This window comes from Populus trichocarpa, chromosome 1 (assembly GCF_000002775.5).
Source record: "Populus trichocarpa isolate Nisqually-1 chromosome 1, P.trichocarpa_v4.1, whole genome shotgun sequence".
NCBI lineage: Eukaryota > Viridiplantae > Streptophyta > Magnoliopsida > Malpighiales > Salicaceae > Populus > Populus trichocarpa.
The window spans coordinates 35,931,687-35,954,293 of record NC_037285.2 but is presented as its reverse complement, the minus strand read 5'-3'; the positions used below and the strand labels follow the sequence as shown (position 1 = coordinate 35,954,293).

General features: G+C 31.5%; 1 protein-coding gene across 2 annotated transcripts; it reads right to left on the bottom strand.

The window, feature by feature from the left end:
- Positions 1-11,642: 11,642 nt before the first annotated feature.
- LOC7487862 (polyribonucleotide nucleotidyltransferase 2, mitochondrial) lies at positions 11,643-22,120 on the bottom strand. 2 transcript variants are annotated; one of them, XR_002979956.2, is made up of 17 exons: positions 21,687-22,120; positions 21,262-21,417; positions 20,994-21,164; positions 20,242-20,367; positions 20,001-20,162; positions 19,698-19,817; positions 19,230-19,367; positions 18,923-19,085; positions 17,187-17,312; positions 16,808-16,938; positions 16,271-16,490; positions 16,094-16,177; positions 15,228-15,307; positions 14,788-14,931; positions 12,893-13,522; positions 12,238-12,439; positions 11,643-12,093 (listed from the first exon to the last, which is right to left on the bottom strand). XR_002979956.2 is itself a non-coding variant. In XM_002300006.4 (16 exons), exons 1-16 carry the CDS (start codon positions 22,026-22,028, stop codon positions 12,335-12,337), a joined length of 2,898 nt encoding a protein of 965 aa, XP_002300042.4. In that variant the 5' UTR covers positions 22,029-22,120; the 3' UTR covers positions 11,643-12,334. The 2 variants fall into 2 exon arrangements, 1 of the variants encoding a protein (XP_002300042.4); XM_002300006.4 differs by having other exon boundaries at positions 11,643-12,439.
- Between the last annotated feature and the right edge of the window lie 487 nt (positions 22,121-22,607).

Here is a 22,607-nt window from a genome sequence, read left to right as displayed (position 1 = left end):
TTTTCTTTCTTTGTTTTTTTTTTTATATATATAACTCGGGGTGTCCGGGTTAGCTTACACACACCACGACTAATTTTCAAGCCCACTGAACACCCTGCAAATAGAAGAAAGATAAGCATGCACATAGAAGATCGAATCCAGATACAGAGAAAACAAATCCCCCCCTTTCTTTTAAAAATACTTTTCATAATATTTCTTTATGTAAATTCTCATTGTTTTTTTATGCAAAATTGGTCTTGAATATTCATCTTTTTCAAATTTCTAAATCCTTTTTCGGTATCTCTTGATAAATATTCACATTCATTCAGGCTACCATGTTGGATAGTGATTTAAATTAATTAGAATGATTTCTTATTATCTCTCTCTTTTTTTTTTTTTTTGTTTTTTAAAGAGAGAGAGATTCAAATTTGAAATCTTTTACGGAAAAAATATATTAATTAAAATGATAGTTGAACTGTCTCGGTCAAGATTTTACCTCACCTTTGAAGTTTCTCTTAGCTTTAGATAGAGAGAGAGAGAGAGAGAGAGAGAGAGCATGACCGCAGCCGATATTGGTGTTGGTTACCCACAGAAAGAGATCCATCTGGGCGAGAGAAGAGGCTAGTTGAAAAGGGCATAATTTCTTGTGGACAGACCGAAGGGGCAGGTCACAGGTGTCCAAGTGTCCTTTCTTCGGAGAGGTGCCTAATTGTATAAATCCACCTGCCTTCCTGGCACGCGCTTATTCGTTGAATAACATTTATTAATTGTCAATGTGCACCACCTGGTAGGACCACCCTTATTTTGACTTCTATTTCTCCTTCACTCTCCATGTATAGTGATGATCAGAAAGAATCCCATCAAATTAATATGTACACACTTTCTTATTATTATTATTATTATTATATTTTATTATTATTACATACTTAGAGAGCGATAGGTGTTTCACTGCGCATCTTCCTTTATTCTCTCGTTTTTTTTTTTCACCCCCCTGTCTATAGCCAATTTTTTTTCATTTTAGATCCTGAAATTTTTATGATTGTTAACTTCAGTCACACAAATCTTTTTCTTTCAATTTAATTTTTTCAAGTTTTGTTTTTCATGCTTTCATGCGCTCAAATCTTTATCAAAAAAAATTTCTTGCTTACCTCTTTATGTCGTAAAATATTACGGTATTACATTGATGACTAGTTTTATGAAATTGAATTTTAGTTTAGTTTAAATATATATTGAAATATAAAGGACTAGAATTGACATCAAGAAAGAAATAGAGCCCCTCAAGCAAAAGCCATGAAAAACTATAATTCGGTCCCTAAAATTAAATCTTTTTTCACAATTGAACCATGTGCTTTTAGTTTCGTAGGTTTGGGTCCTAAATTTTATTTCTTTACGTTTTAGTCCAAGAGTTTTGAGAGATGAGAGATAAAGTAATTAGAAGATAGGTTAAGAGAGAGAATCATTCGATTAACCACATTTTGACAATAAAAAAAGTGAGTTTAGTGTCATTTATGTATTTTTCTTTTTTACTTTCATCTTTTTTAAAAAAATAGATTGAGGCTCGAGGACTTTGTCTTGATTAAGTTTAATTTTGAACTTTTTGATCAATTTAAAAATGTTTTGATGTTAGATATAGGTTTATTTAGGTGCTTATGGTGTTTCTTAAATGTTTTCAAGTGAAAAAACAACCTTTGTAGCATCTTTAGTTGCAAGAATCATTACCAGTAAACGACATGTTGTTTGTTAATTTAAAGAAACTAAAAGAATAAATAATATGTTATCCACATTATTAAACAAAAAAAAAGAGTAACAAAGTCAAACATGTGATCTTGACGATCTAGGCACACAATTGACTTATTTGTTTTATACCATGTGGCTCACCTTTCTAGGCCCACGCGTCAAACCTCTTTTTTATCCATCCCTCTAGTTTACTTTTTTTTTCTTAAATATTAATTAAAGTTTATTATAAATAAAATAATTAAAATCATATTTAAAAATTTATTCCATTAAATGCTATTCAATTTTGCCTTTAAGATTATAGTTTTTTTATGATATTAGTAATATTTTGTTAATTATTATATATGAACATAATTTAAAATCCTCTTTAAATTTGTGATTATAAAAATAAAATTTCTGACCATGATAATGTTTTGTTATTTTTCATTATAGATTTCTTACAAACTTTTCTCATATTAATTATTTTTTTCTTCAAGTACATACAAAATATTAAGACAAGATTTTTAATATATTGTTTTTAATGAAACTTGCTTTTCAAATTATGATAGATTTTATTTTAAAAACAATGTTTATGATAAAGAAAAACCATATTTAAAAAAAAAATGCATTAATAAGAAAATGTTGTTCAGGTTGAAGAGATACATTTTTTCTTAATTATTTCCTACAAAGATTATTTTGAATTTCCTTTACTCTTAATTAAAAAACATGTTACAGACAAAAAATATTTTGGAAAGAAATGCATGAGTAAGAAAAAAACAATTTTTATATTGTAGCGCAAGACACAATTTTTACAGTTACAGTGTCTAAACTTATTTTCTCTTAAATTTAATCCTCCCAAATAATATTGGCATGCTTTTAAGCCTCATGATTAGTTTCAATTTGTGTTCTATGAAATTGTTGTGATGTCAAAAAAATATCTTGGCAATAAATTGATGCTAAATATTAAGAAATTGAGTTTAATTTAAACAATTTAAAATAATTGAAATAACATAAACCAAATTTAACTCTTGAAAAAATAACCCTTTTTTATATTGTTCACGGGAGTGAAAAATTATAGTTTAGTCAATGATGTTTTTCTTTTTTTAGTTTTGGTCTCTTTGTTATGCTGATTTTATATTTCAATTCTAAATTCTATTTGTTTTACATTTTAGACCCTAGAATTTAAGAGTAGAAAAAGGCATCAACAAAAAGAAGGACGAGAGAAAAAGTAGTCGATCAATTATTTTTTTGCCTCTAAAATGATCGATCTTAGTTTTAATAGGTTCATCTTGGAGAAAGTACTTCAATTCAGATGGTGTTTTTCTTTAACAATATCATAAAAATTAGATCAAGATCGGTGAAGTTACTTTTTATTCAATTTAATTTAAAAAAAATTAAAATGACTTTTTGATTGATATTGAATGGGAATAAAATATATTTTTATTGTAATTTTTTTCTATATAATATTTTAAATTTATTGTTTTTAGATTTTTCATATTTGTGAAAAAAAAAGATTGATTCATGATTTTTTAAAAAATTTTAATTGAAACTTGCTTTAACAATCATAATAAGTTTTTACTTAAAAAACAATGTTTCTAAAATAAACATTTATTGGTAAAAAAGAAAAAAACTAAATGCATGAATAAGAAGATTAGTTTTTTGATTAAAAATATATGTAATTTTTTAGTTCAAATTATTATAGTTTTTGCATATATATTTTTTTTAATTGCTATTATTTTTATTCAATTGAACTATGCTCCTAATAAAAAAAAAAACTGCTTTGTTGTTAAAATAAAATAAAAAATAATAATTTTAGAAGCTTCCCCACGGCACGAGGAAAAAACTAGTAAGAATACACAACATTTTCTTAACAGGAACGAAGAGAATTATAATTAGGTCCCAAAGTCAAAGAGCTAAGCGGTGTCGTTTAGTTGGCAAACCCAATAATGCCGAATTAGTTGTCAAAGTTACAGAGGTCCATGCATAGAAATACAATCAGAGACGGAACTGTACGTGTAATAAAGCTGTGGGTATACACATCCACGCAATTCAGAAAAAACGGCTGCATGTTTCAAGATTCCTAGTGGTTCTCGACCATTTTTTTTTTTTAATTTTCATACTAAACCGAACCCTTTAATTTGTTAATTTTTCATATTTTTTTCTGTTTTTCTTTTATTGTAACTTTTTTATATTGAATAATTTATAAAATTAGGATGTATTTTTAATTTCATCCCATTTAATCCTTATTTTTTTATTGCTATCTTTTTTTTTTTGTAACATCATTTTTTAAGTTGATTTTATTTTATGATTTGAATTTTTTTATTTTTTTTCCCTATCAAATCTATTCATAATTCTTTTAATTGTTAATTTTTTTGCTTTGACAAGTTTTTTAAATTGATTCCTAATAAACTCCAGAGTTTCATAGGTTACGAGTTTTAAAGATTTAACAAGATTTAGGATATCTGTCCGGTTTTGATTATTTTTGTCTAAGCTAGGTTTTTTTTTCTCATTTTATCCTTTAATATTTATTCGATTGGAGATTGGGTTCTTTTTTTTATCTAATTTTTCTTACAATTTATCAGCTCATATATTTTTAATTTATTTTATTAAGTATAGGCATCGCCTTTCCATTCTTCTATTAAAAATATTTTATAATATCAAAAAGAAATATTTATAACATCAACACCTTCTTTTGCATTAAAAAAATAACTTGAAATCATAGCCAAGACGTAGTGCTAGTTAATTTGCTAATAAAATACTAAAAGAAAAGGTGATTCTATGTTCATTTTATTGTAATGCAAGACACAACTTTTACAGTTACAATGTCTAAACTTATTTTTTCTTAAATTTAATCCTCCCAAATAATGTTGGCATGCTTTTAAGCCTTATGATTAGTTTCAATTTATGTTCTATGGAATTGTTGTGTGTCAAAAAATGTCTTGCATTAAATTGGTGCTAAATGTTAAGAAATTGAGTTAAATTTTAACAATTTAAAATAATTAAAACAATAAAAATCAAATTTAACTCTTGAAAAAATAGTCATTTTTATATTGTTCACGGGAGTGAAAAACTATAGTTTAGTCGATGATATTTTTATTTTTTATTTTTGGTCTTTTTGTTTTGAGTATTTTATATTTCAATTCTCAATTTTATTTGTTTTATATTTTAGTCCCTAGAATTTGAGAGTAGAAAGAGGCATCAACAAAAGAAGAATGAGAGAGAAAGTAATCGATCTATTATTTTTTTGCCTCCAAAATAATCAATCTTAGTTTCAATAGGTTCATCTTGGAGAGAGTGCTTCAACTTAGGTGGTGTTTCACTCTAATAATATCATAAAAATTAGATCAAGACCGGTAAAGTTATTTTTTATTCAATTTGATTTTAAAAAAATTAAAATGGCTTTGTCATTGATATTGAATGAGAATAAAATATTTTCTTATTGTAAATTTTTTTTATATATATTTTTTATATTTTATATAATATTTTAAATTTATTTTTTTTACATTTTTTACATTTGTGAATAAAAAAAAAAGATTGATTCATGATTTTTTTAAAAAAAGATTATTTGAAACTCCCCCCCGGCACGAGGAAAAAACTAGTAAGAATATACAACATTTTCTTAACAGGAACGATGAGAATTGTACTTGGGTCCCAAAGTCAAAGAGCTAAGCGGTGTCGTTTAGTTGGCGAACCCAATAATGCCGAATTGTGTGAAATTCGTGTAACTTTCTTCTTCTATCTCCATCCAATATTTTACTTTCAAAAAGTCTTGAAATACAATTAGAGACCGAACTGTTCGTGTAATAAAGCTGTGGCCTGTGGGTATGCATCCACGCGGTTCAGAAACAACGGCTGCATGTTTCAAGATTTTCAAATTAACCCCTCAAAGAACCCTTTAATTTGTTAATTCTTTATATTTGGCTGGGTTTTCCTTCTATTGTAAATTTTTTATGTTGAATAATTTATAAAATTAGTTATTTTTTTATTGCTATTATAAAACTAGTAAGAATATACAACATTATTCTTTTGATTACTATTTTTTTTGTTTAAAATTATTTTTTAAGTTGATTTTATTTTATGATTTCACTCTTTTTTGGTTTTTTTTCCTATCAAATGTATCCATAATTCTTTTTATTGCTAATGTTTTTTCTTTGGTAAGGTTTTTAAATTCATTCGTAATAAACTCTAGAGTTTTATGGGTTACGAGTTTTAAAAATTTGACCATATTTAGAATGTTTTTCCTGTTTTGGTTGCATTTGTCTAAACTAAGTTTTTTTTTTCTTGTTTTATCCTTTATTATTTATTCTATTGATGATTGTGTTAATTTTTTTTTGTTTGTGTTTTGCTTTATGTGGAATTTCTTGTTGGTCTTGAAAATGACCTGCTTATCTGAGGGTTTTTTACGTATTGTTTTTTATTGGATTTTTTTGGGTAATTCTTTAAATTGATAATTTCTTCTTAATTCCACCCTTCAATATTTAAAATGGTTTTTTAAACAATTTATAAAATTATATATTTTTTTCTATTTAATCCCCTATTATTTTATTATTTTATCATTCGAATTTAGTTCTCATTCTTTTAACTTCTTTTAACTGTTATTTATTTTATTTGAGATAAATTTTTAAATTTATTTTTATTTATTTGATTTCTCTATGAATTTTCACTGATTTTGAAAATAACCTGAGTTTTCTTGAGTCTTTTTATTTCTTGTTCTTTGTTAGATTTACTATGGCTAATCAATATTTAATCGGTTGAGAATTAAGCTTCTTGATTCAGTTCAAGTTTAGGATTTAATGGGTTACGAGTTTGAGATCTTTACCGAAGCTTAAAAGGTTTGTCCAGGTTTTCTTGGTTTTTTTTAAGCTATTTTTTTCAATTTTATCATTCAATATTTATATCATTAATAATTAGGCTTTGTTTTTTTTCTTTATTTGCCTTCTATATGATTTTTTTTAATCATTCTTTTGTTGTGGTTTCTCAAATATCTTTTAGGTTTGTAAAAATATCAGCCTTTTTTTCTCGATAGGGTCTATGCCCTGAGTCATGTTTTTTTTTTTAAAAAAAAAACACATGTTTGTGTCATAAAATTACAAATATTTTTCAATTTCAGTCATTCCATTTATTAATCTTTTAAATGTGGTTCAAGTTTTTTTTTCTCGTTTTATTCTTTAATATTTATTCGATTGGAGATTGGGTTCTTTTTTTTATTTAATTTTTCTTACAATTTATCAACTTATATATTTTTAATTTATTTTATTAAGTATAGGCATCGCCTTTCCATTCTTCTATTAAAAATATTTTATAATATCAAAAAGAAACATTTATAACAATGCTATTTGTTACAAATATTACAAATAAACACATGTTTGTGTCATAAAATTACAAATATTTTTCAATTTCACTCATTCTATTTATTAATCTTTTAAATGTGGTTCAAGTTTTTTTATTACTATTTGTTTTGTTTGGGATCATTTTTAGATTGTTTATTTATTTATTTATTTACAATTTCATTCTCCATGAGTTATTTATTATAATTTGATCTTTATTTATTTTATTGTTTTTTTTCTTTTGCAATTTTTTAAAATTGATTTTTTTCATGATTTCATCCTTCAAAATTAAAGCGGTTAGAATTAAACTTCTTAATTCAACTCGAGTCCAGAATTTCACGGGTTACAAGTTTTAAAGATTTAGTCAAGTTTAAAAGATTTATCCAAGTATAGAATTTAATTTATAACTTGATGAATAAATGAGTATATTAATCATATTATTATTTAGAGAGTGAATTGTTTATTAAAAAAAAACTAGAAAAATATGATTGTTTTTCTTCCTCTCAATCACTGTACCTTCGAATGTTTTCGACGGATCGTTCTTCTTTAGGCAAGTTTAGCCACACAAACACCAATGCCAATTGCTGATAAGCATACCAGAACCACACCCATGTGGAATCAGAAAAAATACCTTCGGAATATTCACAACCAGAATCATTGGCAAATGAGGCATCAGATTAGCGTAGAAAGCAGCAGGCATTAAGCACACGAGCCTCCATAGATGGAAGGCAAGATAAGGCAGATGAAACTGCCTCCGACAAACAAATGGAACCCAAATCATGGTCCAAGATCTTCCAGCAACTAGCCATCCCATAGGCAGATATGCCATTTGAAGTGTCATATCTCAATGCAAAGCCTCGAGAACTCGGTGTTTTCTGTCATAACTCATTTCTAAATTATTCATCTAAATTTATTTATTTTAAAATAAAATTAAAAAATAAAGGAGACTGACAAAGTATAAAAAGCTGGCTGGAAAAAAATTTCAGATATGCATAAAATCAAGCTGCAATTTTGGACGAAGTTGAAAATCCAATTGTACTCCCATTATTCCCAAAACTGGAGAGACAATGTAGATTCAAGGTCAAATTAAATAATTATTGGATGAATCTGCATAAAAATTAAGTCTAAAGACATAATAAAAATTTTAACATGCCAATTTGATTTAATCATGAGTCAAATTAAAGTTTAATTATGTTCAAGAGTTAATTTGGGTCAAATTAAAGGATTTAACTAAGTGCAAGGACTTAATTATGTTTTAAATGGGTAAAATTAATTTTGTTAGGGACTTAATTGGTGAAAATTAAGTTTGGGAGCTTAATTTGGGCTTAATTGAGAATATTGAAATGTTAGAGGACCAAATTTTTTTACAAAGTTAATTGGTTTAAATCACAAAAAAAAAAAAAATCAAAGTTTTGGGGTCATTTAAGAGCTAAATTAAAGAAATTCACGACTAGTGATTATTTTACAAAAAGCGTCGAACTATGGGGACTCAATTGATTGAAATCAGCGGTGAAATTAAAGAAAATTGAAAGTTTAATGGTCAATTGATGGTCAATCTGCATAAATCCAAGACCAAGGATTAATATGAAAAAGGCACTAGAATTCAGGGCCGATATTGAAGTTTGGTAGGGATAAAATTGTATAAAATTAAAAGTTTAAGGTCAATTAAGGGTGCAATTGAAAGAAATTAAAAGTCGGAAGATTAAATTAAACTTTGACCAAATCCCTAAATTAAAACTTTAAAAGCCAAAACGACACTGTTTCATTTAAATGAAACAGCGCGTTTTGACCAAAACAACATTGTTTTTTACCCAAACAGTAAAAAACAAAAGACTAGACAACGCGTTGTCTAGTTACTGTTCATTGTCTTCTTTCTCTTTCACCCGAAAAGACTGCTCAAAGTACTACATTTTCAGAGCATTTAATCTTCATCTCTCAGCCAAATCAGATAATCATACACCAACTTGATGGTATGACACTTGACCATACCCCGGTATAGTTCTTTGTGGCCGATTGACACCACAACGGCCGTAGCGCCGGCTCAAAAAAGCTAACTCAGGCAGTCTTCAACTGTCAAATTTGATAATTCATGATAACCATTTTGAGCCCACGATTAGGATCTTTCCGAACCGAATCAAGGGCTAAGATTTGACACCAGTAAAGATAAAATGTTCATTTTCCACCCCTTATAAATATTGGTGGATTCCAAACTTTGGGCAGCAAGAAATCAAAGGCAAAAGTTGGCAAAAAACTAGCACTCCCCAGTTTTCTTTGCCATTATTATTCCCTCTCTTTCTGTTGTGCCCTTAGCCACGACGACCTCGATGTTAGCCTCTCCACCAACAGCTCCACCATGAGCCACCCACACGACCATCAACAAGTCACCCTCGCATCAAGAGTAGCCATTACAAACTTCTTCCTCTCTACCACAAACTTTCTTCCAATAGCCAACACCAGCACCAGTCGTTGGCGTCTCCACCCACACCTCCACCACCAGTCGACAGCAAGACTAGATGGCCTCTCTTTCCACAACAAATAATCCACTTTTCTCTTCTCCTCCTCCTTACCACAAATTCAACTCCTGCATGCAGAACGAGAATTTGTTCTGCATGCAAGAGACAAATTAAATTGTTGTAATGATTGCTTTTCAAAATATTATTCGCTCGGAAATGCATCAAAATAATATCCTTTTTATTTTTTAAAAAATTATTTTTGATATTAAAACATTAAAACGATCCAAAAATTTTAAAAAAAATTTAAAAAAAAATTGATGAAATGCATTCCAAAGTGCGTCTAAACAAGTTGTATAGTGTTTGAAACGTGTACTGAAATGATGGAACAAATTGTATTAGTTAGTGTATGCAATGGACAAACCAAGGATTAATCCTTATCTTATCCAAAGTTATCTAAGATATAAACTTATTGTAGTAAAACAAACTTATTCAGTATTATGGACAAAATCATTATTTCTTAAATGTTTTTTCTATTATCCATTATCTATTTATCACTTATTTATTTTATAATTCAGTTGGCTAAAGTTTGACCAGGTTTACCTATATTTTATTAAAATGATTTTTTACATATAAAGATTTAATTGGAAGAACTTTTATGATTCAAGTACTATTGGGTAATAAATATACCAAAAAAACTAGACGACCAAAAAAAGTCTAAATAAGGACTAAAATATCATAAAAATAAAATAGGATTTAAAATGTTTTTTAAAAGAAATCAGGGACCAAAATGAACTTTTGCAAGAGCTTCATCTACCATTATCCTCTCCATTACACCAAAAAAAATGTGTTTATTCCAATCTCATCTATTATCTACTCCAGTCCAATTCCATTTGTTGTGCCATGTTTCGTACGGCATACCAAAAGCACCCTCTGTTAACATATTACCTAACACTTTGTCATTTGTGGCTATCATCAATGGTGATTTAATATCCTGATTTCTTTATGCATAAAATCACAATGATTTCTTAAGTGTATTCTGAACCATAAAATAATTAAAATATCTAAAACCCACGTTGGCAACCATTGAAAATAATCACACAATACTTAAAAAAAATCTGCAGCACATATAGAGAGGTTTGTAAATGACTGAGTCGAGCTTTGGTTCATCAAGTCAAGTTTCATGATATTTGAGATTTGTTCATAAGAACAATATTGAGTTCGAGCCGAGCTTGAATTGAATATTACATTGAACTCCAAAAGAGTGTTTAAACTTGGTTTTTTTTTTTTTTAATCAAACTCAAGCTTATTCAAAAAAAAATTAATAATAAAATAAATATGAATATGAATATATGAATACAATATTTTTTAAAAATTAATATTTTATCTTAATATTGTATATAAACCTTAATTTGAATGTTAAAATCTCATCTAATGTGTATTTTATAGTTAATTTGCACTCAAGATATAATAAAGTATTGTATTTTACTAATATTCTTTTAAATAATAATTATAAAGTTATATTTCATGTCCATGAACATTCTTAGCGGAGTAGTAAATTATTCAAGCTTTTTCATAAAAATAATAAAGCTTTAAACTAATGATGAAATTTTATTTGTTTAATTAATCCTCAAGCTCTTTTTATCCTCCAACGTATTTGTTATTGTGTTGAAAACATTAACTTAAAAAAAAAAAAATTAATTGCTTCAAATTATTTTGACATTCTAATATTCAAAATAATTTCTAAAAATATATAAAAACATATTATTTTAATATATTTTTAAATAAAAAACACTTTATAAAACAACTACTACCATAATATCAAACAATATTTCACAACCCGTTGAAACATTTAACAACAAAATATCATCTATAATGAAATAAGTAATTTTAAAATTAAAAATAGAAAAAAGCTTTTAACAGAGGGAGCAAGTATTTTATTATTACAATTGTATTTACTGTTTGGACCTTCCAATGAAACTACAGGTGTCATTGTTTAGGTAATTGATCTTGTTATCATCCTAACTCATTCTTGTTATGATCTTAATTGCATACATTTATGTGCATTCCTTACCGTAATTGCTTGTTCATGCATAAAAAAAATTACCACCCACGAGCGCGCGCACCGAGGGGCTTTGACTGCTCGACTCCTCTTCCTCCTTGAAAGGCCAAAAACTTTCAATGGCTTTCAAGCCTAATAGCAGGGATTTCACATATTAAAATTTTCAAATATCCAAGTAGAGAGCTGGAAAAAAACATAAAACGGAGAGAATGACAAATGTTCTTCCAACTTCATCATGTCAAGATAAGATGAAATAGGCAAACCCTAGAGCTATTCCAGCACTCAATTTGCTTAAAAACATTGAGCAAAATTAATACACTAGAATTAGATTGTCCTCACCTTTCTAACAGAAGGCCACTACCTGTTCTCTAACTATTATAGATACCAACTTCATAAAACGAGATTATAATCAGAGATATCTCGCTAACCCTAGCTAAACAAAAATTTCACAGCCAAAATGACCATTTATCACGTGTTTAAATAACACTGCACTTGCCGATCACCTGTCGTTTAACCGGCATGCTGTCATCCCATTCCGTACTACACTCCGGGTTGGAGTCTCCTTGAAACAAAAAGAAAAAAAAAGGGGAGGGGGGGGGGGCATAGTTTTGTCAAGTGAGAATGCTGCTCAAACCGAAGATCCATCTGCATTATTGAACATAAATAAAACTCAATCATGTGCAACTTCAATCAAAATTTCTATCACCATTTTGACGTCCAGCTCCTGGTAGATACAAGAGCTTCTTGCAATTCGGAGTCTGCTGGTTACAATCTATGTTAAGACATTGGATAGTCAATGAGCATCACTCATCATCCACCAAGGACATAACTGGAAGTCCCTTGCTAGAAAAGCTTGTACACTTGACTAGCAACTCATCACCAATCTCAAAGTCCCTCTTTCCATTGGTCTGCATGGAGATGCAAAGATGGTGATTTTCACGGCCCAAAGAAAAGCCAAGCAGAAAATGGAGGGAGAGAAAAAAGAAACGTCATTTGAATTTCAGATTTTTATTTTATTCAAGAATAAGACATCCCTTGAATCAACAAAACAAAAGACCAAAACACAAAACCAATCATCGCCTAGAAAAGGTGCCCCTAATTTAAAATCAGATTTTTACAATAAAAAAGTTGTCAATGCTTTAAAAAGACTGGAACCCTTTCACTATAAATGAATGAATGAATTTACTAAGGTTGTTTTTGTATTCTGTAGGCTGTCAACCAATAAACTTAATCATGAACAAACAAATAATTTTTGGTTCTCAAAAATGATTACTATACAGTGGCAGCAAATAAAAAAGATAAGAAATGCAAAATATTGTTCAAGAAATACATGCCAATTCAAAATCATTAGCAATGCGTACCTCAAACCGATACATTCCACGAACTCCATTACCCAAATCAAGGACTAACCCAAGTGCACGAATTTGATAAACCTTGGCAGCAATCTTCATTCCAAGTTTCAGGCTTTTTGCACTCAAAGGTGACACCACTTTGGCGTCCTCGTCGTTCAAACGATCTACAGTATGTGAAGAGTGACCAGAACTATAGATTGATGCATCAGAATCATCACTTTCAGGCACCTTTGTTTTTCGCTTGCGATCCCGTTTCGTAGCCCGTAAAGTTTTAGAATTGCTCTTAGAACCCTGATTCAAACTGACAGTTTTGTCCTCCTCATCACACTCTGCAGCACTTCGAATCAGAAAACCAGGATTCGAGGAAGTTGAAGGCTTTACGGTGCTCCTACTTAACATCAACTCAGCATCTGTAAGTTTCTGCTCTTCTTGTTCATTAGGCAAATTCCCAACTGAGGTCCAAACTTTAGGTGCTTCTTTAATAACAGGAACAGGTTCCTCAGTAACATTATTTTTCTTAGATTTCAACTGGGGTAAAGTTGCTTTAAGGGATAATTTGATGTTGCCACGGACATCCTGCCCTATGCACATCAAGGAAAGCTGCTGCCCAACAGATATGACATCTGAAATCTTGGAGACCTGATGAGGAGAAAAGATGTAAAACCGTATGTAGAACTTAACATAGAAGCGTAAGAACGTTAATCCATTCATAAGCCCTTAGGTGAGAAATCTGAATTCTGAAGGTATCAATAGCAGCAGAGTTTTGAGCATAAATTTCAACAGATAGGACATTCTTTAACTCCAATCACATTTTGTTTCAAAACATAAATGTAATGCACCAAAGAGTTATATCACAACTGAAAAGCAAAACATAACCAAACCATGAAAACAAAATGTTTCAAATAAGGCATCAAAAATCCATAACAACTTGATAGCCAATTCCCCTCCGTTAATTGGTTGTCCATCTTTCTTTCTTTTTCAATAATTTCTATAAGGTGTCCTCTTTCAGATAATTGAATGCAACTGTCATTATCCAGGTAACAGATTCTGCGGAAAATATTTGTCCCTCAGCAATTACTTAAAGCATGGTACTCCAAAACTTAACAATCAAATGATAGTTGGTACGACCAATGGCCTCTTTGCAAAACATGAAACAGGCCAGGCTGCTTGCCAACTTGCATCTTGCCCCCCAAAACCGCAAGGCCTTCCCACTCCTACAACTAAACTGCTCTTTTCTCCAAGGTGGTAGATTTAATTTATTTATATTTTTTTTCATTTCATGGCACTCCCTTGTTTTTTGCTAGTATTCACTCCCAGGGCCTTTTAGCTCCATGAATAATTGTCAGCTTTAATTGTCATATGACAGTGTCATATTCTATCCAAACCCAGAAGGCAAAAGGAAAAATAAAAGAACCACTGCAAGATATATTAAAAAAATATAAAACCTTTTAATTTGTACTAGCAAAGGACAATGCTCAACAAAGACACAACAGACTCAAGACCGTATTTGATCATTCAACAAGGACAAAGTTCATAGAAGATGACCTCAGCTAATCATAAACACCCTGAAATTGGCACTTTCAAGTATAAGGTCCAATTAACTTCCTATGCTGGTAAATTTGAGTCTTTGGGAATCAAACAAACTCAAGTTTAAAATAAAAGAAATATGCTTTGAGAATCTTCAATTAATTCATCCCTAGGATGAAGAGATCATGCCATTTTAAGAACAGAACATAAATTGCATAAGATTGCCAGAGATTTATGCATTTCTATAACATGTCCCACTACTGGGTATTTAAGCAACAGAATATTGGACCCAAATAAATTGCGCAGCCAGGCAGAAAATGAAGGGAAGACAATTAATAGAGCTCCAATTTACATTATGTCACCATGCTATTTCATACCGGTTCATGTGATAATTCAGAAACATGTAGCAGACCTTGCTGGCCACCATTAAACTCCACGAAAGCACCATATTCCTTTATTGAAGAAACGATGCCTTTGTAAATCCCACCAACTTCAATTTCACGGCCAATTATAAAATCAATCTGAGGAGAAAAATGTAGAAGCAGTCATGCAACTTATAACAAGCAATAGATCTCCCAATCACCACTCATTAAACCATCGAATATGGATATATTGCCACGTGAAACTTATGGCATGGAGAGGGTAAAACTGCTATCCCAGAGAATATTGCATTTTATTTCTAAAACATGAAAAGAGAGACAGACATTTATCTAAAATCTATAATTCTTTTTTCTGGAGTGGGGGGGGGGGGGGGGAACAGTTTTCGCATACTTTGAGAATGGAGCAATTTGGCAATATTAAGGATTCAGATTAAAACCTTCTCTTGCACTCTCTCCAGTACAGTCTGATTCTTGGCAAGTATAGTAAGTGTTTCGTCGCTTACAGACATCCGTGCGCCTAGATTATGCAATAATGCACACAAAAATTGTAATATAGTCAACATCAAATTGATATCCAATCATAGTAGTTGAAATTTTCTAAAATTTAGAGCATGAAGAGTTGTTTGGAATATTCTAAAAACTATTGCATTAGGTTACCACAGACTGGCAAGCATAAAAAAATTATGAAATGGATTGGTTTCCCTTGGAAAAAAAATTGTATAATCCAGAAGTCTGAAATACTTGTAACATGTTTGTAAATTGTCATTGATAACTCATCCCTACCTTACAGTGACTATATTTTTAAAAAACACACACTAATATTCCTGTCCCGAACTTAAAGTGAACCATGTTCCACTTGTACATATTATTAGAGGAATGAACTACTAAAGAGTCTTAAAATAAAACCCCAAAAAAGTTGAAATGTTCTAACAAATCATATGGGAATAAGGAAAGCAGGTAGGAAGTGGGATGATTGACCAAGACTTGAATATGGAATATACTTTCATGGATGTGTCCTAAATACTAAAGTTTGAATTGATGAATTTCATACTAATTTATACGAACACCCTGAAAGGCAAGACAGAGTAGAGATGCTAGGTTATTAAAATGCATCATATGCAGGCATTATTTTTTCTCAATATGCCATCTATTATCAGATATTATGGAGAAGTATCAAACAATAGTCTAATGGTAAAGCATTAATAGTCAAATCACAATTCAGTGCCAAAAGACCCTATCAATTGAATGGAGCTATAATAATTTATATAATGCCACACATAGCATTGTCAAGTTTTAATTGAACCTGTATCCTCTTCAATTTTTCTCTTAAGAACACCTAGAGGCCCAATCAAGCGACGAAGAGCATCATTGCTGAACTTTAAGGTAGCTGCATCATGGATGAAAAGTTTTGAGCAGGTAGAAAATGAATATAATCAGCACAATGATAGAAAACATGCATAAAGGATGTTGAAAAACCAACCCAATCGAGGAGAATTTCTATGATCCTGAGTGCGTGGTGCACTAATCTCTTGATCCATGCGGGCAAGGATTTGAAGACGCCCTTTAAGAGCTGGCTCTAAACACTCACAAATGATATCTAAAGGAATTCCAGCAGGTTTTATATCCAACTGAACTGCAGTAACTCCCTTACGTGTTCCAGCAATTTTGAAGTCCATGTCCCCTAAATGATCTTCCAGGCCCTTGAAGAACCCAAATCCAATAAAAAAGAAACTGAGCAAAAGTTTGGAAGGATTTTCAAAAGCTGAAAACAGATAACATGAAAAATAAAGAAACTCTCGTACAAGTCCAAATGATTGCTTAATAATAGTAGCAGATAAGATTGACATTAGTTGAATAGAGAAGCTTCCAAACCAGTGCTAAGGAAGAAAATAAAAAACAAAAAATCCTAACAGCTTGCAATGACCTTCAGCATTGAAATTAAAAAGTTACCAACATGTAAAAGAATATACTACAATCCACAATACAATAATGCAAACAAACCAAGTAAGAATCTCACCAAAATATCAGTCACTATACGATAGTCCTTAATTTCACCAGTTGATGGATCAACTTCACTAACAAGACCCACGGAAACACCAGCAACATGTTCTTGCAATGGAATGCCAGCATCCATCATGGCCACACTGCCTATTTGGTTGGAGGAGAAAAAGAAACATATGTCATGCTAGCTATTAACAAAAGGCATAAATGAATAGACCCGCAAACTAAAGTTGTCAAGTTTTTTAGAACTTGTACCAAAATTCCTCACAGCCTAGTCAACTTATCCTATGGTAATCACAAGAAAGTTCAATCCAACTTTTTAGGCAGATAATATGCACAAAAAGCAAACAAAGGGAAAACAATGAGCTATTATAGTTGTAAGTTGAGAAGGGAACCTCCACAAACAGTTGCCATTGAAGTTGAACCATCAGATGCCATTACTTCTGAATTGATGCGAACTGTATATGGAAAATCATCCTCAGGAGGCAAAACAGCAAGCAAGGCTTTCTCTGCAAGAGTTCCTAGAAATGATGAAGACAGCATACACAAAATATGGGTTAGAAAATCATTTAGATGCATAGGTACTTTAGTAACCATCAATTGCAGAGCAAGATTATCTAAGTTCTAACACAATCAAGGCCAAGAAAAAAAAGGTCATTGTGCTGAATCATTTAGTGCTTGGTCATTTGGAGCTAATAATTCTCAATGACTATTTTCTAAGAATTCTAAAAAGAACGAAGACCATAAGCTAAATATTTTTCCACACAAAGTTATACTATATTTTGCAACCACAGGAGTTGAGAATAATAATTATATGCATTCAAGCATCAACTAATGAGGAAAAATGGCACCAGCAGGTCAACAAGGTACTAAGCTCTATGGGCTCTTTATCTTCCCCGTCAAGAATGTTTCGATCTTTCTTCTTTGTCATGTGAAATTAATTACAACCTGCTATAGAAATACAGTAAAAATCTCTAATTCTATGTTTGGAAGAAAAATGAACAACAAAGAAAAGGAGGGGGAGAGGGGTGTAAACATGGGATAAAATGAGGTAAGGAGACTAGCATTTCCTCCACTTTTTTTTGGACTTTGGATGGAGTGAAAATGGAGGGAAATAAAGTTATAATTTCTTCTTTTTTTTGGAGCAAAGAAAGTGGAAGATAAAATACTTTTGTACCATTTACGTCAAATTAATGTAACACTTGTCAAGAACAATTGCAAGTCTATAACTTCTCATATGAAAAAAGGTAAAGGCGCATGCGAAACCACCCCCCCCCCCCCCCCCCCAATGTTTCTCTCCCTCAAGTTCCCAAGCAAGCAAAAAAGCACTGTCCTCTCCCCATGTCCTTTTCACTCATTTTCTAGTCTCCCAAACATGGTGTAAAAGGTATATACATACATATATATATATATATATATATATATATATATATATGGTTGTCCAAATAATTTTAAATCATCCATTCATAAAAAAAATTTAAACCCCAAAAACAAATGAATACAATTCCATTATTAGCGTCATAAACAAGATCTGACAGCCTGCGTATGCCACTACTTCTAGGTTGGTTCTGTAATTTATTTATTTCCAAGTACTACATTGCTACTATTTTAGAATCATATACAAACAAGATTGGAATACAAATACAGTAAGGCCAATTCTTGAACAGATTACTTATAGTGTATACAGTGGTTGATTGTTGTTAAGCTACATATCAGCTCCAACCATATTTTTTAGGATAAGTTAAAAACCTACTTGTCTTTCATCAGTGTTTGGAAGGTAACACGTGCACCATTTCAGACTAACTGCACTTTAATAAACAGATAAAAGCCAATTCTATAGTCTCAAATAAGCACACAGAATAAGCTGAATGGAATATGGACTTGCTTGCTCTATGAAACTTCCAAAACAACACCAAAAATTAGGAAATACATGTTGTAGAAAAACTAAAGCTCCATCATAATTATATGAAGTTTGACAAATTTTTAAATTAAACTGCCAAATTTGAATTAACTCAAGCTGTGAAAAATATTATCTGAAGTCTCAGAAGGTCAACTTGAAATAAACAAGCTTTTGTACTATTCATTATTTCACTCATATGACATAGTAATATGAAAGTCAAATTGGGTTTACCATGACCAACTTCACGTCTGTTCAGACCAACTCTTTTGCCAACTTCATTAATTGAAAATGGAGGGAAACTATAATGAAGCATGAAACGCTTTGTTGGGGGTCCGACCAAGGAATCCAAACGTTGAGCATCCCTAGGTGCACCAAGAGTGACAGTACAAAGAACCTAGAGATTATCAAATATACCCTAGAGTCAAAAATACTCTCAACAAAACATAGCATTATCCTTGATTCTGTGCTTATATTTCTTGATCAAACATTTCAGCACTGTATGTCATCAAATACAGGCAAAAGAAAAAAGCAGACTAACCTGGGTATCTCCACGAGAAAAAAGTGAAGATCCATGCAAATTAGGTAAATAACCTGCTTCACAATACAATGGCCTCACTTCATCAAGGCGTCTCCCATCAACTCTAAATCCCTCTGCAATAATCCTGTTGCGGACAACCTGATATTTTTACAAGATTTGAAAACTGTGAACCCTGAGCAATCCAAGTGGCAAAATAAGAATAAATGCAAACAGCTAATATGACTGGAAAAGAAAAATGTGGTGTTAATTCCACAGGAAACTATGCAGGCCAGCCCTATAAACTTTGATAAAATTATCAGTTACTGAAGAGAAAAAAAAGGTTCATTGGTACCAGTCCATTGCTCATCCTAATCAGAATAGGAAAAGGAAATTGAATAAATTTTAGTAACCACCTGTAAATTTGCAATAAAATATTAATGAAAAACTAAACAGTGAACCATTAGATTACTATTTGTGTGCACAGCTTACCCCTTTTCGTACTCTGTCTACAACCTTCGAAAGAACTGTTAAGCTTTCTGTATCACATTCTTCTTCAAGGGTTCTTTTTGCTTCCTGTGCAATGTTGTCTAAGGCTTCTCCACGCTCAAACTGAACAAGTAAAAATAAGTATGATATAAAACCTCAAATCATAGAGAAATATAGTATATAGTGTAATCACTATGTTCGTATCTTACACACTTACATGCACACAAGCAAACACAGCATGCTCAACACACATGTACAAAGAACTTAAACCGCAGGATAACTCTTGGATATCAGATTTTCACGCACCTTACCATACGAAGGATCTGTAAAGACAGCTTCAATCTTTGCTTCTGTCAAGTTTCGAACTTTTTCCAATGTTCTATCTGACACCAAAGATAGTTTGTAATCCTTCTTATGCTTCCCAGCTTTCGCGGCTAGTCTGATTTGAGGTTCAAGATACTTCACTGCCTGATAATCAGAGTCAGGCATAACAATCCAATCCATAAACAGAAATATAGTGGAAAATATAAAAAGTTTAACTGCTCACCTCTGGATGTGCCAGTCTTAACCCAGCTTCTAGATCTTTCTCTGCGATCCCGCCAGCTTGCACATCTATCATTAGAGTTTTGTCCTTTGTACAGGCATATACTAAGTTCAGATCACTTAAGCTAAGCTGCATAGACCCAATGAGTACCAATCAGATGGAATGATATACTTGCATGACAGAAGATAATATTCATGTACTGGCTAGTTCTAGATCTTTTCAAGGTATATAACTACTTGAAGCAATTTCATCAAAGGCCAGGAAAGCTTGTTTTCAGAGTCAAGCATGTAAGTTAAAAAAGAGTTAAGTATAGACCAGCAATGAATACAAAACTCTTCAGATCACAAGCGAAAGACATGTTTGTAATTGATTGTGGAAGAATTTGATCTGCTAAAATGAACTAAACCAATATGATTTGCTATAGTAGCTATGGTCCTATAAGTTTCAGGTCTCACAAAAGTCGCTATCTTATTACTAGATTCACAGGCTCATAGTATTTGAAGACAGGAAAGAACAAAAGAATGAACCCAAAAAAAGAGAGGATTAAATAGGATACAGTTTCAAGAACTGAGCGCAAAAATCACACAATTTCAATACGCATAAGAACTATGCAACCATATGCCTTCATGATAAGCATCCAACAAATCACAAGAAACTACAAGAACTGATCTCATAACCTAAACCTACCCCAAAATATTGATCAGGGCATTGTTCTGAATAAAAAAATAAGTAAAGCAATCCACATGGAGTATCACCTCATCCATGGTTGGATTAACAACAAACTGTCCGCAAATTCTTCCTATGCGAATCACTCCGATGGGACCACCCCAAGGAATGTCAGACAGCATAAGAGCAGCAGACGTTGCATTAGCTGCCATTACATCTGGATCACGTCTCCCATCTGAAGAAAGAACACTTGCCATAACCTATGAAGAAATCAATATTTATCAGTAGACATCAAAGAATAAAAAGGGAGTCAGAAGTTACCAAAAGTGAAGGGCAGGCAAAACAGTAACAACATACCTGAACCTCATGGTAAAATCCAGCAGGAAAGAGTGGTCTTATAGGTCGATCAATAAGCCGACCGCATAAAAGTTCGCGTTCTTTCGGTGCACCCTCTCTTCGCAGGTAAGTACTAGGAATCACACCTTGAGCAAATTGCTTTTCTTGATAATCAACCTTTCAAACAAATAATAATAAGAACAGCGGCATCATTTAGGGCCATTTGGTATCATTTACGGTTTCCATTTTCTTTGTTTTTCTTCTTCTTTTTTTCAAGAAATTCCAGCTAATGCAGGCTATAGAAAGTAAACCATTTTCATTTCATATGAATTCTAGCAGCCAATAAAAGAGCATTATCTTCTGAAAACCAATAATAAATCATTGTTTGTTTTAAACATGGTAATTAACAAAAAGGAAAATTACCGATTAAAAAAATAATAACATACTGTGAGAGGCAAAAAATCGCGAACAGAATCGCCTTTAGAAGAAGTGACAGTAGAAAGCACTTTAGTCTCTTCCATCCCCAAAACGACAGAGCCATTAGCGAATCGAGCAATTTTGCCAGTTTCAAAAGTGATTAAGCGCGAACCGATCTCGAATTCTTCTCTAAAGGTCTCGAGGAACTTGGTACCGGCGGTGGAAACGGGTGGTTCCGGGTCGGGATCGGAGGGAGCGAAGCCGAGACGGCCACTACAAATGGTGCGGAACCCTAAGGATCGCCATGTGAGGAAGCGAGGGAGCGAGTTTAATAGAGGATTTGATCTACTTGCTGCCATTATCGACGGCATTTTAGTGAAATTTGATTGACTGTGTGAGAGAAACAGAGAGAGAGAGGTTTTATTTTAGGGTTTAAGGGGGTTCGGAAATGTTCCTAATGAAAATGTCATGAAGGGTTTTACGGTTTTCATTGGGTGTGTTGCGGTGTAGGTTAAGTTGGTTGAGTTTGGGTGGATGGCTACAGTGTAGAATAAAAAAAAAATCGATACCGAAAGTAGATAGTGCAAAGAAATATAAAAATTACATGAATCTTATATAATTACAAATAAAACTAAAACAACTTTAAGTCCTTCAATAACAAAATAAATAAATAAATAAACATACACACTTAGAGATAAAATCATATTTTTATATATTTATTGTATTATATAATTACTTCCATACCCTTGAGGTGTTTTTTTTGTTTTTATATTTTTGTACAATGTAATTACCACATAACTTCTAGGGTTAACTTTTTTTTGTCTAAGATCAAGATGTATTTTAGATTTTTTAATCTCGGATTTCTTAAAATTATCCTACGAGGTCAAGGATATTTTGGCTTTTCTATAATTAAAAAAAAAATAGTTGATGTGTTGGGAACACGCGCTAAC